Source organism: Lissotriton vulgaris, chromosome 10 (genome assembly GCF_964263255.1).
Source record: "Lissotriton vulgaris chromosome 10, aLisVul1.2, whole genome shotgun sequence".
Taxonomy (NCBI): Eukaryota; Metazoa; Chordata; class Amphibia; order Caudata; family Salamandridae; genus Lissotriton; species Lissotriton vulgaris.
The window spans coordinates 1,011,271,907-1,011,290,982 of NC_141698.1; the positions used below are offsets into that span (position 1 = coordinate 1,011,271,907).

Here is a 19,076-nt window from a genome sequence, read left to right on the forward strand (position 1 = left end):
TTGATGGCCTCCTGCATCCTGCTCGTGCAACATGCCAGGTAGCATATGTGGGCTCTGCAGTGGGACCTGAAGTTCCAGTGGGCGCAGCATCAGGGCAACCTGTCCGATCACGTCCAGAGCTCGGAGGGCACTCCACGACACTTGCAGTGGTGGCTCACGAATCCCGATAGGGTCAATGGCAAATTCCTCTCCCCTCCCCAACCGATGCACACCGTTGTGACGGATGCGTCCCTCCAGGGATGGGAAGGCCACCTTGGAGAGGCGGAGATCAGAGGCCTCTGGTCTCCGGCGGAGTCCCAGCTCCACATCAATCTTTTGGAGCTACGGGCGATCCGACTGGCACTGAAGGCATTTCTTCCCTCTATCCGGGGAAGTGTTGTGCAGGTGTTCACGAACAACACTACCGCCATGTGGTATTGCAACAAGCAGGGCGGGTGGGGTCCTGGACCCTTTGTCAGGAGGCTCTGCGCCTCTGGACATGGCTGGAACATCAGCGCGTTACCCTGGTGGTTCAACACCTGGCAGGTTCGCTGAAAGCCAGGGCGGACGAACTCAGCCGCTGGTGCTTGATGGATCACAAATGACGTCTGAACTCTGACATGGTGCATGGTCTCTTTCTGCAGTGGGGAGAGCCTAGGTTAGATCTATTCGCCACCGAAGAGAACGCACAATGTCATCAGTTCTGCGCGTTGGTATTTCCAAGGCGGCACTCGCTTGGCAACGCCTTTCGTCGCGAGTGGAGCTGCAGTCTGTTGTATGTCTTTCCGCCTATACCACTTTTGCCCAAAGTGCTGAAGAATATCAGGAGCGACCGGGCCCAAGTCATTCTTGTGGCTCCGAATTACGTACGAAGATACTGGTATCCCGAACTACTCAACATGGTGATCTATCCCCTGATCCGACTGCCTCTTTGAAAGGATCTCCTGTCGCAGCAGCAGGGGACGGTCCTCCATCCAAACCTGTCCAGCCTCCACCTCCATGCGTGCAGATTGAGCGGCGGCAGTTAACAGCTTTCGATCTTCCTCCCGAAGTCTGTGATGTCATTCTGGCAGCCAGGCGTCCCTCCACAAAAAAGGTATACGCCTGCAGGTGGAACAAGTTTGTGGCATGGTGCACAGCAAAAGCTGTGGATCCCCTTTCTGTCCCTCATTCCGAGGTTCTTTTGTTCCTTCTTTCTTTGGCCCGGCAGGGTTCTGCTCTGGGCACTATCAAAGGTTATCTTTTAGCTATCTCTGCCTTTCTACAGCTTCCAGATCAGCATTCTCTTTTTAAGTCCCTGGTTGTTAACCGTTTTCTGGAAGGCATTACGCACACCTTTCCTCCTGTGCCGTTTATCATGCCTCAATGGGACTTAAACCTTGTCTTGACATATCTGATGTGCGTGCCCTTCGATCCCCTTCATAACTGTCCTTTGCGTCTTCTCACTCTCAAGACTGCTTTCCAGGTAGCTATCACCTCGGCCAGAAGAGTGAGTGAGCTCCAGGCTCTTTCTTCTAAACCTTATTAACTTTCCGTTTAGCCTGACAATGTGGTTCTGAGAACCCGCCCTTCTTTCTTGCCAAAGGTTGTCACGCCCTTCCACATCGGGGAGACCATCACTTGGCTCACCTTCTTTCCGCCTCTGCATCCTTCCAAAGAGGAAGAGATGCTCCACCGTCTGGACCCAAAACCTGCGCTCTCCTTCTATCTAAGCCGCACACAACAGTTCCGGGCGGATGACCAGCTCTTTATTGGCTACGTGGGTGCCAAAAAAGGATGGCCGGTGCAGAACTGGACTATCTCTCGGTGGGTCGTTCGCTGCATCAAGGCCTGTTACTCGTTGGCTAAGAAGGAGCCTCCTGTAGGGCTGAGTGCCCATTCCACCAGGGCAACTGCAGCAACTACTGCCTTGGGATGCGGCGTTCCCTTGCAGGACCTTTGTTAGGAAGCTACGTGGCGCTCGCTGCACACGTTTACCAAGCATTACTGCCTTGACAGCCAAGTCCGGAGAGACTGATTTTTTGGCCATTCTGTTCTCCGTGACTTTCTGGTGTAATCTTTTTCGCAGACCTACCACCAGGTATCTATTCTAAGGTAACTGATCTATTCCTAACGTGTCTCTTTCAGATGCACAAGTTACTACTTGTGTAACGATATATCTGTAAGAGACATTAGTTAGTGATAGATTCCTTACCGCCCCACCCATCCTCCCCGTTCTGCGAACAGATTACTAGGGTTAAGGATATCCCTTTCAGGGCCCTAGTTTCATGGCACCAGTGGTCAGTTTCTTGTATGGCTCTGCGTTCCTGGGGGCGGAAAGTCATGTAAAGAACTGATGTCAGCGCACATAGGTGGCGCCTAGGTAGTCTCTGTGATGTCATCTTGGCGCATACGACGCCAGCGACGGACGCGTAGCCACAGGACGCCACCTACTGACGCGCAGGGGTACTGCTAGCAAAACTTTCCGGATCCAGTCTGACGCCTGGGGATATTGTAAGGTAAGGAATCTATCACTAACTAATATCTCTTACAGATATATTGTTACACAAGTAGTAACTTGTGCATCACTAACGTGTTTGTTTCAGATGAACAAGTTACTTACCTTTGGTAACAATATATCTGTAAGGAACATTAGTTAGTGATAGATTCCTCACCACCCCACCCATCCTTCCCGTTCTGCAAACAGATTTCTAGGGTTAAGGACATCCTTTCAGGGCCCTCGTATTTTGTGCATCAATGGTCAGTGTCTTGCATGGCTCTGTGTTTCTGGCACTGAAAGTCGTGTACAGAACTGATGTCAGCGCGCGAGGGCGGCGTCTATGTAGCTGCTGCGACGTCATCCTGGTGACGATGGAGGCGGAGCTGACCGACGCCACCTTCCAACGCGCAGAGGTACTGCTGACGAAAAAACTTTCCGGGTTCAGTCTAATGCCTGGATGTAATTCTTAGGTAAGGAATCTATAACTAACTAATGTTTCCTTCAGATCTATCGTTACCGAAGGTAAGTAACTTGTGCTTTAATAGAATATTCTGCTTAAACATGGCGACCGTAATTGTATAATTAACAAATGTAACTTAAAAATATTTTTTTTACCATTGCATGGCATTTTAATACAATAGTAGAAGTGCTTTCTACCAGGTAGGAGTACTTAAAATCGGCATAGAATAATTTTTTTATTTTAATGCACTTTACAGGAAAATATCATGTTTATTGGTGCAAAGAAACGGCACAATCTGCTTTATAGTAATGTAATCCGAAGACCTACTTATAACCCACAAGGATGATTCAATAGTGTCATCTATTGACTTTAGTGATGTATTTTTTAGATTGCTGCTGTGCGTGTGTACGTCGGAGCAGTGGCTATCTTGGATTTAATTTTCTTACGTAAAAATAAAATCATTCCAAGAGGTCCACTGTGCGTACTATGGGATCTATGACTACTGGTCACAAGTCACTGACATTCTAGTCCAAAATGGTGCAGATTAAACTAACTCTACCCTAATTGCTTTTCTTAGATTTGTCTTATAGATCTGTAAAGCAGTCAGGAAGCTGGCAGCACTAGCCTTGGTGTGGCTTTGACCTGCAGGCGAGGTGTTACCCCGTTAGACGTGGAGGGACTGCATAACCTTGCACTGTGTAATGATAATGCAAAGACGTATACGTCCCACAGAAACCTACAAAAGACAACTGAGGTCTTCTGTGCCTTTATTTATGTGAACGTGAGATGGTCTGTTGGTGGTAGTGTGTCCAGCCTGTTGATGCTTCTGCTACTTTCATACCTCACACTCTTGGAACATACTACTACCAACACATTTCCAACCACACAGATTTATCTGAATCACTGCGGACAGTTTAGAGTGGTACAATGCCCCACTACTAGTGTTGTTTTTGCAGTTGTGTACAAAGTACTATTTCAAGAATTGTTGGTGTAGTAGACATGTGGTTGATTAATTAAAATATGTAACCTCACAATCAAAATATTATATATTTTTTTTCTCCCAAATAGGCCCAGGAGTTGCTGGTTATCTTACTGCAGGGACAACGACGACTGTTCTTCCCAGCGTACCGCCCCCAGTAGACCATGAAGCAGGAGATCTTCTTGGCTAGCCTCTCTAAACACCCAGGAGTGGTGATCAGTAAAGGCTGGCGGATCTGGTTAGAGCAGAAGAGAGTGCCACATTCCTCCTTCCAAAATCTTTTGAAATGGACTTTTTTCTGCCTTTCCACTTGTTTCGCGATAAAGTGTTATTCCTTTTTCTAATGAATATATTTTTATTTAGGGAAAACAAACTAAAAGTGAATCTAATTGCTTCACAATGTAACATAAACAAAAAGCACTCTATGGATCAGCCGCCAAGGTACACAAGTATTTTCTCTTGTTGTACTTAAGCACATTCTTTTCCTTTGTATTTGTTTACAAGACTGTGAATCGGAAAATATGGAAGTTTCCTCTGCCCCCCTATTTTTTATATTATTTTATGAATTATCAAGAGTCCGCCTTTGAACATCCGTTGAAATGTATTCCACTGACTCATAGACTTTCCTTCAAGGGCATTTTTCTCACCCTCATCATTTCATCTCTGAAGATGCCTCATTGAACTTTGTATCCTGGTTTGGCCCCAGTGTCTGTTCAGTGATGTAGTGCATTGCTAATCATTAACATTATCTTCCTGAAGGCAAAGAGCGGTAGACATCCAGATGTACAGTCCGACTTGGCTTTACCAAATAAAAAAAGCTTCTGCAAAGAAAATTAAATTGATGTCTACCTGTGTATGTATGAGCCAACTGTTGTTGTGAAATGTTCTACGCATTATCCAGTATATAAAGCTTTCTATAATGAATGTACATTATACAGATCATTCATGTGTACATAAAATTTTAAAAAATAAAGGGAATTGAAAGCCTGTTGGCGGGAGAGGACATGTTTCCTTTTATATGTTGGATGTGTTCATATTTTGAGTAGTGTCTTTATAGTATTTGCAGCACACTAAGCTGTCAATACCAATTTAATCTCTTTAAGAATGTACTGGATTTGAAATGGAAAAGTGAACTATACTTCTGCATTTTATATCTGCCAAGATTCAATTTTTTATATATTATTTTTCATATTTGGCTTCATGAATGTCCCAGAAGTGGCATGCCTCTGCAAAGGCCTTAAGGTGGTTGCAGCCTGTGCTGCGAGAATTGAAATGTATGTCTTTATGCCACCTTGAGTTGTCAGTCATGTCTCATTGCTATGGGATATATATTTCAAGATTCCTCACCATTTGAATTACCTTCCAGGCTTCAGGCTGGTCTGTAAAAAAATGTTCTCCAGCACGGCTAGATGGTGCCATGCAACTTCATCTGCAACTCATCCTGCGGGCATGATGATACTGGCATCAGTTCCTGTTTTTCCGTGCCTCATTTCATTGGACCCAGCACTCTCTTTTGTCTCACTGATGAAATTCCTCAGCACTCCAAAAGCAGCTAGATCAAATGTTTACCGCAAAAGTTTCACTGTTTAATCCCTGAAACAGATGCTTCAAGCAGTCGTCCTTCTCCAGATCTACATCTATATGCGATGTCTGTGATTGAAACAAAAAGCAACAGCCCGCAGTTAACATAACATGTGTATTTGTAAAGCGCACATTCACCACTGCGGGTATCTTGGCGCTGATTAACAGAGGTTTGTTGTTACCCAACTCAATGGTACTCATTTTATCGACCTCAGATGGATGAAAGGCTGAGTGGACCGACTGGGATTTGAACCTGTGACCATGAGGTCGAACACCTGCAGTAGACGCATAAATCCAATGAGCCACCAAACCCGGCTGGAGTTCCTGTGCCTCGATGCACTCTGAGGCCATCAGAAAGAGTGACGTCAAAGTGTTTGTGGTCAAAAGCTGAAGGGAGATCTGAAAGTGTTCTCCCTCACTTCAGGTAAGTCTCTGACATGGTATCACCTAAATGATCTGCCCATAAAAAGCACCAAAGGAGTCAGAAGTTGTTTATTTCCTCAAGAAGACAGTCCCATTCCCAGGACTGTTTGGAGTCTTAACACAGTACCCGCATGTTGGACCCTTCCTGATCATCTGACATGATCCCAATGCTGAAAAAGGTACTTGTTCCGTGTTGTATTCTCATGTGGGGATATTACTGTATTTAGATTATTGTGTGTGGTGCTTTAAATACTACATTCTAGGATAAGTTCTAGTGTTGCCATGCACTGTGACATAGTTGTGTTCCCTGCCTGTCAGTTGTCTGTTGGCTGGACAGGGAACACCAATGTTTCTCTGACGATCACGATAAAGATATTTACTTAAATATAATAAGTATTCAGGCAACTTGATTACTACATTCCGTTTGGCCTACTCCATGTAGAACGAGGCCTTCTGCTTGGCCATATCTTTTCAGGATAGCTCTCGCACCTCTAGGCTGCCACCAACAGGAGAGCAGGATTCTTCAGGTCTGGTCACTCCAGTGGCCTCAGTGTCCAAAATGAAGTCGAAGCCTGCTAAAGTCCATTTCCCACTCTGTCATAGGCTCTTTCAGCACATGTCGCAAACAACAATGCCACCCTCAAAACCTCAATGTGAGAAGAAATTACTCATGTGGCCAAAGAGAGAGTTATGGCAAACTTCAAACTAAGTTGGATGCAGACTGTACATACTTCCTCAGCAAGAGCCCCAAGGCCATAAAAACAACGGGAGGCCAAACTGTTTGCAGCCAGGACCAAGGACGACCATTAGTTTCGGTAGCTTTCTCAACCTTGTGCCCATTTGCTGCCTTCATCAACCAATCACAGAAAGCCCAACAAAACATCAAATTAAGCACTGCAAAGCTAAGCCACCCAAACGATCTCCAACTCCCACAGGACACTCGTCCTCTGAGTTGAGGATCCTCCGTGAAGCCCTGCTCTTCCATTGGGACAGGCTCCAGACAGACCTCTGCTGCGACTGGAGCCATCAGCGCTAGCTCCCTTGCCTGAGCATTCAACATTGCAATTCCATGAATTCCTGATGCTGGGCTCGGATCTAGTGATGTTCATCAATGCCATGGACAGCATCTTTGCAAAGGCTTTGATGCTGTATGGAGCCACTTCAGACTTGGCGGCTCCACCACAGCTCCCGGTGTTCCTTCCGCTTCAACCGTTGCTGTATCTTCCAAGGTAGCACCTTTGGATCCAGCACTTTCTCCGCCCTGCTTTGACCCAGCACTTTGATTTTTGGCAAAGCAACTTCCTTCTAGGCCGGCACTTCCGAAACCACCAGCTCCAGATTCAAAGTCACTGGCACAGCAGACCCATGGCCAAGCCCTTGTTCACTTATGCAGAGAGCCTCAGAGGCTGATGGAAGAGAGGGCTAACAGAGCACGCCTCCATTAAATGTTTGGAATGGACTCTGGCCCAGTGGAAGCCCTGCTCAATGAAGAGCAAGCCCAGGAACCCCTTCAAGACTTTCAGGGCCTGTCATCAGCTAGTGGCTTGGTTGCCTCGTCAAAATTGGCTATAGAGTTTCCTACTGGGCCACCAATGCCAGAGGTGATGTCCCGCCATACAATCATTCTGAAAGCTGCAGAGGCCATCAAAAGAAGCTAAGACCAACTTAATTACAGAAGTCTTATGTAGTAATTAATAATACTTTAATCCACAATATTGTTGAAGAACAATCTTTATTCCAGGCACAGAAGATACAGCGCTGGTGATCTCTGTCCAGCCAGCAGTCAACTGACTGGTCCAGAATGCACGCAGCATAGCAACAGCAGAACACAAGCATTGGAATGCTTTTATTAAAGTACAACACACATTAGAAATTACAACACATCTCTCACCTTTAACTGATTAAAAAAATAAGAGGATAATAAAACAAAACAAATAAGAATACAGGCATTGTGTGAAATGAATAGAATAGTCCATACTAAAAGTGCATACATACAATAGTTAAAACAACAAGAAATGCATAACTATCACTCATATGACTACACCCAAAATCTTGGAGGTATCTGGGTGGACAACTAAGCCTTGGAGGAAGCATAGTGTTATTACATCTTCCAAGACCATCACCACAATCACCTAAGGTATTACCCGATAATTTGTCCAATACATCATCATCACCCATCAACATAAATGGATTGTAGGTGCTATTAGTCTCATTAGATTTGAAATCCTCTCCAGAACTAACATTTTTCTTGTAAATGCCAACTCTTCTCAAATTCCAATTCTCACCATTATATAAGGTAATAAATTCATCAGGTAAACTCTTCACCTCATACGGACCATGAAACTTTGTGAGACCACCACTCACACGACCCGGTTCGACTTTTACCTAGTCATCTGTTTTTATGATACCTCTCTGCATTGATACCTCATTTAAATTCTTTTCCTCCTGTCCTAAGTTTGTCTGACTTAACAAACCTTTCATCCAAGCTGGCACCAATTTGCTACTAGCACTCCGCCCTCATCACAACAAAAGGTATTTTCTTGGTGACAGTAATTTCTGTGGTACTGTAAGCCCAAATAAGATCATCAACCATATCTTCTACATTCTTTTAGTTCACAACTGCCATTTGTATGACACCTTTTACCATCCGGTTTGCCCTCTCAACAATGCCGTCCCCTTGTGGGTTGTACAAAGAAGTTCTTGTGTGCACACAAGACTTCAGGCAGTTGGTCATTTCTACTGAAGTGAGTTGTGTGCCATTGTCTGTAATTAATTTGACCGGATACCCTTCTTCTTTGAAATTCCTTCTAGCACTCGAATAGTACTACTGGTTGTAATATCACGCATAAACTTCACAATTAACCATTTTGAGAAAACATCTACCATGACCATATCAAACCTCAATTCATAATTCACATGTGCCAATGGTCCAATAAAGTCGAAACTGATGGTATGCCATGGCAAACCAGGATCCTGTATTGCACCCATTTCCACTTGGCTGCCAACTTTCAATCTTTTTTCACTTTCACAACAGTCAATGCACCTCTCCACCCACTCAGAAATCTGTTGGTCCGTGGTTGGCCACCAAAAATGTTCACATACCCTTTTCTTAGTGAGAGAGTGGCCCAAGTGACCTTCATGGGCTAACTTAAAAATGGTAAACCTCAACTCTTGTGGAGGCACAAATGTATCATCTTTCATTATCATATCACCACCAGATATTGACAAATAATCCAAAACTTTTCCAAAAGGCCTCACAGCAGCAGGAATGGGTACTCTCACGCCTGGCGCCTTTGACAATCAACTCCTTAACAAGTTGTTAAACCTTATCCTTAGACCTACATTAATTCCACAAACCTTTATCAATTGCTTCATTACAAACCTCAACCAACTCTTCAACAGAAGCCACCGCACATTCACACTCAAAGGATTCAACTTGCACTTTATCCACTTCATACCAAGGTAAAGGCAATCTGGATAACCATCAGCCTGACAATTTTTCCATCCAGCAATCTTCTCTAATTTATATACATACTCTTGTAAAGGAGCAGCCAACCTTGCAAGTCTTGCAGACCCTGTTTCCACGCCCCCGGAGACAATATTTTAATTAAGGGCTTGTGTTCAGTGAGTAAAACTAATTGAAATTCCCAAAGATACATGCGAAAGTACTCTGCAGCCCACTCTATAGCCAAAGCCTCCCTCTCTATAACAGAGTAATTCCTTTCTGAATCAGGTAAAGATCTAGAGGCGAAGGCTACTATCTTCACACCAGAGTTGTGAACCTGAGCAAGTGCAGCTCCTACTCCTACTGCGCTTGCTTCAACAGTAAGGATGGATCTTAATTTTGTGTCAAATGGAGTTAACACTTTTGCTTCACATATCTAATCTTTTATTCCCTCGAAAGCATTTTTTTGGTCCACGGACCAGACATATTTACAACCTTTTCTAAGTAATTTCTTAATCTGTTCAGTTTTCTCCACAAAGTTCATAACAAATTTGGAATAATACTCTGAGGCAGAGGAAAGACCTGAGTTGATCCTAATCCGTAGGTGCAGGGGCTTTTCTTATGGCTTCTAAGAGATCTCTCTTTTGTTTGATACCACCAACAGATAAGGTATAACCCAAATATTCCACCTCCTCTACACAACACTTACACTTTTCTTTTTTTAGGGTTAGTCCTGCATTAGCCATTTTGTTTAGGAACTTCTTCAAGACCATGTTATGTTGTTCCCTAGAGTTTCCAAAAATTAATACATCATCTTGAAAATGAAATACATTCTTCAGACCCTTTAAAACTGAACCCATACCTCTCCCCAGTCTTATGTGCCACTATGCAGATGTGGGACAGGGTCCAAGAGAAGTGGCAGCTGTCCTAGAGTATCTCACCCTTGACACATTTCATTGGAAACCCAGATTTCCCTCCGGCACTCATGGGGAACACCTACTTGAAATGGCAAGAAGCAAACTGTAAAAGTATAGGTGATCTCTTTGACGAGCGGGGTATCCTGGACTTCCCTAGGTTGGTGGCTCAATATGGGATCCTGAAAACAAAAACAGGGATTGGAGGGTGTGAGGGAGTTTAAAGACCTGCCCAGGTTAACGTCCCCTTGCACATTAATAAAATACAAAAAAACCCGGGGGTCTAGAGTCGCAACTAATCTGTGCTCTCTAAGCACTATACCCATCAATTCTGTCTAAAAAGTACTAGAGTAGATAGTATAACAGTCCATTATGAATGTTTTACAGACCAACGCAAAAGACCACTAGCAACGGTAGGTGAGACCCAAGATCCAGAGATGGATTACCATCAAAATTCTTGTTAGTGATCTAATTTTATCATCTGGTCATCCACAGTACAGGGCTGGAAAGTCTCTAGATCATATGAGACCAGTTCCAGTGTCGTCTGGTAGGACTGGGGTCAAACCCACAATCACATGTTGACCATGCGTGGGATCACTAAATGGAGTGGGATCCCCAAGGAAGCGTACTGGCACTACTTAGCGCAGCGCCACTGTGTCACCCAGGCCCAGCTCCGTTCGCATGTGTTTCGGCTCCTCACTAAATATGAGCTTTGGTACATCACTCGCACCTCCAACAAACACCTTCGGTCAGATATTTATGGCTTTCTCAACAGGGCAAGAACCCTAGCCAAATCCCCAGTGCAGCATAGGTGGGAAGCTGAACGGAGTCGGGAGTTCTCATCCAAGGAGTTCACAGGGCCCGGGCATCATCGTGAAGTACCTGAGGGAAGGAAATGCTCTTGAGAATTGCACACTATTGGTATTCTTCCCCGGTGAGGGTCGCTAAATGGAAGCCCCGCAGCAGTGATCTATGTTGGTTCAAATGCGGGCAGGAGGGTACACTGTCCCATATCCTATGGCATTGCCCTAAGATACAGGCATTTTGGGAGACTATCCTGCCTGTCATTGATCAGATTTACCAGACCAAACTCCCCAGATTTCCTAGCTATATCATGTTGGGGCTACCCAATGCTCACATACCCTCTCTGGTCTTGTAGGGGCAGGACGATCACCCTAGCACTGGGGGTAGCCAAGCAGGTTCTCCTAGCAAGGTGGGGCACGGCTGACATCCCAACTCAGTTAGATTGGCTACACAAATTGTGGGAGGTTGTGGGGATGGAAAGGATCATGGCGGGGATCAACCACACCTTGCCTAAATTCGATAAGACATGGGGGTCTACTATGGCATACTTATCCTCGGAGTTCATTGAGCTTACCTGCCCTAGATATTTACGAGTCCTGCGATTCCCTGCGACTCCGCTAACGACCCTGCCACTTCCGCCGAAGGAAACTTAGCCCTAGATCCTACCGAGTCACAATGTACACAGTGGGTGGCTATCTGTCCTCTCCCCTTTCTGTTTCTCTCAGCCTCTGCTTTGTCTTCTTTCTCCTTATCTCTGCTTCATCCCTTCTCTCTTTAATAAAGTTTGCTTTTCAATAAGACGCTTCCCACCGGCCAGTGGTTGTAGGTAAGTGTATTGTTAATGAATGCAACATATCCAATAAAACGATTTAAACCATAAAACTGAACCCATCATCCTTTGGAATACTCCTGCTGCCGATGCCAACTAAAACGACATTCTTGTGAATTGGAATGCTCCTTCTGTGGTAATGAATGCCGTTAAGGGTTGGGACTCTTTATGCAGTCTGATTTATTGGTAGGCACTGCACAGGTCTAATTTTGAAAAAAAATCTTCCACCCTTCAATGACAACACAATTTCATTAATATTTGGCAGGCGATAATTATCAACCACTATATTTTGGATTAATGTGCACAAGTCCACACAAAATCTGTAACTGCCATCCGGTTTGCCTGTGATAACGATTGGAGAAATCCAACTGGACGTCTCAATCTCCTCAATGATGCCTTGTTTTACCATCTCATGTAACATGCGTTTGACTTCCTGTCTTGCAATTATAGGAACTTTCCTTACTTTATGTTGCAGGGGGACTGCATCAGGTCTGAGCATGATCTTATGCATATACCCTTTTATTTCGCCAACCTCCATTCACCAGGTTGTTGCAAAAATGCAGGTGATGGTGTTACAGCTGCCTCCATTGTATTCAAAATTAACGACAACAAAATAAACTTGAAGATGTACTGTAGTTAACAAGATTGGTGTGCCTATCACCGTTAAATATCAGAAGATAGGTTATCCAAATCAGTGTGCCGATCACAGATGTTGATTTAAAAAAAACAAAGAAAACTGTTTCTTTAGAAAATTGTTACTTTAGGTTGCCATACACAGTCTGTCTCTTCAGATTGCCATAAATTGAATTACCTAAGTCTCTTCAGATCGCAAAAATACTGTTCATTGCTAGTGTCACCGTAAGTTACCTTCGTTTCATCTCAGAAACGCTATATGCCGTTGGTATCATCCAATGTGACAAAGGTTGAACAAGGAAGTAGTTGGTTGCACTATGAACAACGTCTTAATCACAATGTAAATGTTAACTTTCCCAACCTCCTAAAATGGCCGCCGTGAGCGTAATCCCCATTGTCTACATCGTCACGCGCAGCGTTTAGGCAAACGCATTGATGCGTCGGGTCAGGAACATTTTGAATGCAGTAACGGCTGTTCCTTGCCACAACCTTTGGAAAATGCTGACAACAAGCCTTTCTTATGGCTATCGAATGTCAAATTTGGACGACAAGCCTTTCTTATGGATATCGAATGTCATCCATTCCACACACTCTTGCGGAACATCAACTATTCCACGAGGCAGCGCTCGTTCTCTGAATGTCTACCACTCCATGAGACAATACTCGGTCTCTCAGTAAGAGCTCGCAGGTCCCAACGGTCAACTGTCATCAAACAGGCATGTAGTCCCACTCTTTTTACAAAACTTAAATCTTCCCAAAATACATATATATCTTGTGCCGCAAGCATACAACTGTTTAGGCACAAGTCTTACTGTCTGTGTTTCCGTAATAGAAACAGTCACACAGGGTTTCACCAACGCGTGGATTCCATCAATTATTCTGTGTACTGCTGGTCGATCGTCACCATCTGTAGTAATTAATACTACTCCAATGCACTATATTGTAGAAAAATCTTTATTTTATACCATAGTATAGTTTCAGACCAATTGCATGTTTACCTTTTCCATCCAAAATTTTTGAAAGCCTTATGAATCAACAACTCTCCGATTTTGTTGATACTCATAACCTATTGGATGACACCCAATTCGGCTTTAGGAGTGCACATGGAACTGAAACAGCGCTTATCAAAGCAGCAGATGAAATTAGGTACACACTAGACAAGGGAGTAGCGGCAGTCCTGATAATGCTAGACTTGTCAGCGGCTTTCGACACGGTCAATCACAACATCTTGATCGACCGTGTCGCATAGGGGTGAAATACAAAGCCAAGGCCTTGATTGCAGCCTTTCTACATAACCGGTCTCAAACTGTTAAACTGGGTTCTTTTTATTCATCTCCTCTTTCCCTTCCCAGCGGTGTTCCACAGGGCTCCTCGCTAAGTCCGACTCTTTTTAACATCTATGTGTCGGACTTGGCGAGGGTGATAAAGGAACATGACATCAGCCTTACCACCTATGCTGATGATACCCAGTTAGTCCTTTCTATACACCGGGATGGAGACAGGGTGGCCGCCAACTTCCGGGAAGCAATGTTGTCCATCAGCTCATGGATGGCAGCCAACTGTCTCAAACTGAATTCCAGCAAGACCGAGATTATGTTGTTTGGCAAGTTAGAACCCTGCTGGTCCCCTCAGTGGTGGCCAAGTGAACTAGGCCCCCTGCCTATACCTGTCAAAAAAGTAAGAAACCTTGGAGTCATCTTCGATGATCGGCTTCTTTTAAGCATCATGTAAATAATGTTGTTTCCTCATCCTTTTTCACTTTGAGGAAAATTAAAAAAATTCTACCCTACATACCCATTTCTGCGGCAAAAACCCTTATCACCTCCCTGGTATTTTCACAAACTGATTACTTTAATGCCCTTCTCCTTAATGCTCAGGCTAAAGTGCTTAATAAGCTGCAGTTGGTGCAGAACGCTGCGGCCAGGGTACAGCTCAATATTCCAAAACATCACTCCATCTCCCCATTTATTCACAATCTGCACTGGCTTCCAGTGAGAAGTCGCACAAAGTTTAAGGCCCAATGTATAGCTTATAAAGGTATTAACAATACGGGACCTCAGTTCCTCAAATCAGCATTTAAACCTCCAGAGGCACCAAGAAGTCTCCGTTCATCTTCAGCCCATCTTTTGATCGTCCCACCCACAAGAAAGGTCAACTGGGGTGACAGACGTTTCATAGTGGCTACTGCCAGACTGTGAAACTCACTCCCTCTGTGTATTAAGATCTGCCCCACGCTACTTAGCTATAGGAAACAACTTAAAACCTGGTTGTTTACACAATAGATGCTTTAGTTTGTGCAGTTTCTGATCGTTACAGCGCCGAGACACCTCCGGGTATTTGCGCGCTAAACAAATTGCAAAAATAAATAAATAAATAAATTCCAGGCACAGAAGATACACCGCTGGTGATCCCTGTCCAGCCTGCAGTCAACGGACTGGTCCAGAATGCACGCAGCATAGCAACACCCAAACACAAGCATTGGAATAATTTTATTAAAGTACAACACACATTGGAAATTACAACTACTGGGCCACCAATGCCAGAGGTGATGTCCTGCCATAAAATCATGCTGCAGAGGCCATCAAAAGAAGCTAAGACCTACTTCTTACAGATGTCTTACTACCCCCATTGGATCCCTTGATGGCTTTCAATGAAGCACAGCTAGCACCAATCCCTGGCGTCTTGGGAAAAGCCATAATCTATGCCTTTAGTAGAAAGACTTGTGGCCCGATCCTACTGCTGAGCACCAGGTGATGTGGCATTCCTCTACACGCACCCATCACCAGAGAGTCTGGTTGTCGAAGCATCCTGCTAAGGTATGCAGTCGAGTGGTGCCTTCCTTCCCTACGGTAACATTGGGTAGGGAGTACAAAAGACTAGAGGCTTGAGGCAAGAAACCTTTCTCTTCTGAAAGTATGGCCTTAAAGTTGTTATACACCAACTGCCTTCTCGCCTGGTATAGACATGTGTTTTGGGACATGTCCCAAATTATGCTGCTGCACATCCCTCCAGACATGAAGGACCATTTTCAGGCGATCATTGCGGATGTGCTGAATGCTACTGTGATGTCAGCTGGGACGGCCTACACTGACACATGTGCACCCTGTCCAACGTCCTAAAAAGGTGAAAAGAGACCAGAGAAAGTTTCCATATTTTAACTGATAGCATATCTGATCCTCCTGCATTTTACTATTCTCAGGAACCAGAATAGCTGAAAAAGATTCTGATCATGAATCACAGATTTATTTTTTCCATACAGTTTATTGATTCATTTGTAAAACGAGGTTATGCATATCTGATAGAGACGTCTAGCCGCAGATTCCTTAACTTTAAATATCCCCAAGCATCAGACTGGATCCGGAAAACTTTGCGCAGCAGCACCTCTGCGTGCCAAAGGCGATCCCGCACGGCTCCGCCCTGACGTCGTCCATGCATGTGACGTCAGCGGAGCCATTTATGCCCCTCCCCGCGTGCTGACGTCAGTTTTCTCCTTTTCCACGTCCCAACACTGATCCTGGAGAACCAGCGGTTCCTTGACCTGTTTTTTGGGTCTTCTGAAATAGACACGTTAGTGATAGATTCCTTACCTCAGAATATCCCAGGCATCAGACTGGATCCGGAAAGTTTTGCTTAGCAGTACCCCTGCGCGTCAGTATTTGGCGTCCTGCGGCTCTGCGTCTGTCACTGGTGTCATCAGCGCCGAAATGACGTCACGGAGGGTACTTAGGCACCACCCATGCGCGCTGACGTCAGTTTTGTTCCTTCTTTTTCCGCGCCGGAAAGCGCAGATCAGGATTGAGCACGTACCTCAGTCACTTTTTGACTACTCTTTTTTGAAACTTTTGTCTCCCTTTTTTCTCCTGGTGCACGTAGGGATGCCCGGCTTTAAGTCTTGTGGGTTGTGCTGCCGTAACATGTCGGTGGCGGACCCCCACGATGTGTGCCTCTACTGCCTGGAGACCGAACATGATTCCTGGGAACTGTCGGGACTACTGAGCCATGGCCCCGAAGGCCTTGCGGGAGCAGCGCTGGAAGTTGCAGGAGGTCCGGCATTCCCCCAACCGCCGCAGCGGGTCTCGGGCCGTTCCCGAGACTGCTCGCGGGACCGGAGCCATCGCTCCTCGGGCTCCAAGTCTTCGCCTTCGGATTCCGGTAAGCGACGCCATAAAAAGAAGTCAAAGAAGTGTGTTTGCTCTCCGACGTCCTCCCGTCGCTCTCCGGAGGCGGACAAGGGGGACAGGGGCTCCGCCCCTGCAGTTTCTCTGGAACCGGGGAGTCCCACGGCTGACCTGCTATACCCGGGTCTGTCAGCGACTCCCGAGCTATGGACCGCCTTTTTAGACCCTGGGCTCCCACCGGTGCGCCTTCGGGCCCTGCGGTCCCGTGTCCAGATCCTGTTGGCCCGGCGGCTCTGCCACTGGTGCCACAGGATCCTGCGTGGCTGGCTCCGGCGCCACAAGGTGCAGCGATGCCGACTCCGGCGCCGCCCTCGGCTCCACCCCGGGCGCCACATTGGATGCCGTTTATCCCACCTCTGCCGACCGGCCCCCTCTACTCCAGAGGCGGACGACGATTGGGATGGGTCCGAGGACCCCCTTGCCCGGCATTGTAACTCAGAGCAAGATTGGGTGGATGACCTGGAGGACGTGGGGGACCTCGATGTTTCCTCTGACCGGGGGTTTGCCTCTCCGCCTACTATGGAGGAGGGTGCTTCCTACACTGTGATGCTCAGTCGGGCTGCGGAGGCTCTCAATCTCAACCTCCCTACAGCGGCCCTCAAGACAAACCTCCTTACAGAGGTTCCCCAGACGGCGTCTGCGTCGTCTGAGCCACTGCTCTTTCAATAAGGCCCTTACCGAAGTCCTCTCGGCACTTTGTTGCGGCTGGCCACGGGGGCGCCGGTGGATGAAAACGTCACCAGGCGTCATCGCCTGGTGATCCCGCCTTCCTGACCACTCATCCTACGCCTGAGAGCCTGGTCATTCAAGCCTCGATGTCACAGAGTGCCTTCCCCACGGCTCCGCCGGATAAGGACTCTAAAAGGCTGGAACAATTTGGCAAGAGGTTGTTCTCCTCAGCCAGCTTAGGGCTGCGGTCGGTTAATACCGCCTGCTTGTTGGACCGTTACTCCCGCGCAGTGTGGGATTCCGTACCTCAGGTCTTGCCTCAGTGTTCTGAGGAGGTCCAGGCTGTCCTTTCCCAAGCGATTGCAGAAGGTAAGGATGCGGCTAAATTTGCCATCAGGTGCGGTTTGGACACCGCTGATTCATTGGGCAGGGCTATTTCCACAACTGTGGTGTTGCGGCGTCACGCCTGGTTGCGTTCGATTGGGTTCTTGCCCGATGTCCAGGGCTCGCTCATGGACATGCCCTTTGATGGCTCCCGCCTCTTTGACGACAAGGCAGACAATACCCTAGAGCGCTTTAAAGACTCTTGAGCCAAAGCCAAGTCCTTGGGTCTTTATACGAAGAACCCTGCTACTCCTGGGTTTTGTTCCTTTCGTGGCCAAGGCGGGGGCGCCCAGGCACGCTCCTCCAACAAACCTGCGCAGAACCCGCTTCAGCGCGGCCGTGGATACCGCAGGGGTGGGTCTGGGAACCAGCGTGCGGGTCAGTCCACCTCCACCCTGCAGCTTCCGCCTCCAAGCCTTCCTAATCCGAGCTTCAGGGAGCACCTTACGCCGGTGGGTGGCAGTGTCCACCACCACCTCCACCACATTGGACAAGTGAGTGCTGCAGATAATCTGCCAAAGTTACTCACTCCCCTTTCTTTTCCCCCTCAAGCCATGCCACCCTGGTACCACCGCATGTCGGGGTATCATTTGACTCTTCTCCATCAAGAAGTCACAGCCCTCCTGGCCAAGGGGGCCATAGAGTGTGTCCCTGGTCAGAGAGTAGGAAGTGGATGTTATTCCCACTACTTCCTAGCCCCAAGAAGGACAAGGGGGGACTGTGCACCATCTTGGACCTCCGGGACGTCAATCGCTTCCTCCCGAAGGAGAAGTTCAAGATGCTGACTCTGGCTGCCCTGGAGACTGGATGGTAGCGTTGGACTTGCAGGATGCTTATTTTCCCATCCCCGTCCTGCCGGCCCACTGGCGCTACCTGCGGTTCATGGTAGGCCAGGAGCATTTTCAGTTTGCCGTTCTCCCCATCGGCCTTACCAGTGCCCCTCTGGTGTTCACGAAGGTGATGGCGGTGGTTGCGGCTTCAGGGCTACCTGTCCGACCATGTTCAGATCTCGGAGGGCACTGCACGGCAGTTGCAGTGGTGGCTCACGAATCTCGATCGGGTCAGTGGCACATCCCTCGCCCTTCCCCAACCAGAGCACACAGTGGTGATGGACGCCTCCCTTCTGGGATGGGGAGGCCACTAGGGAGAGGCGGAGATCAGAGGCCTCTGGTCTCCGGCGGAGTCCCGGCTCCATATCAACCTTCTGGAGCTGCGGGCGATCCATCTTGCACTGAAAGCATTCCTTCCCTCTGTCCGGGGAAGTGTAGTGCATGTGTTCACGGACAACACCACCACCATGTGGTATTGCAACAAGCAGG

The 19,076-nt window shown here is 46.8% G+C and overlaps 1 protein-coding gene across 4 annotated transcripts in view; it reads left to right on the plus strand.

The window, feature by feature from the left end:
• DNAJC13 (DnaJ heat shock protein family (Hsp40) member C13) overlaps window positions 1-4,888 on the plus strand; it is a 1,694,551-nt gene extending 1,689,663 nt beyond the window's left edge. For all 4 annotated transcript variants that reach the window (XR_015300721.1, XM_086942056.1, XM_086942057.1 and 1 more), the window contains one exon: window positions 3,987-4,888. Coding sequence is in view for 3 of the 4 variants with exons in the window: in XM_086942056.1 (XP_086798182.1) it covers window positions 3,987-4,087 (101 nt within the window). In the remaining variant the exon portion in view is untranslated. The remainder of the gene's footprint in view (window positions 1-3,986) is intronic.
• The last annotated feature ends 14,188 nt before the right edge of the window (window positions 4,889-19,076 follow it).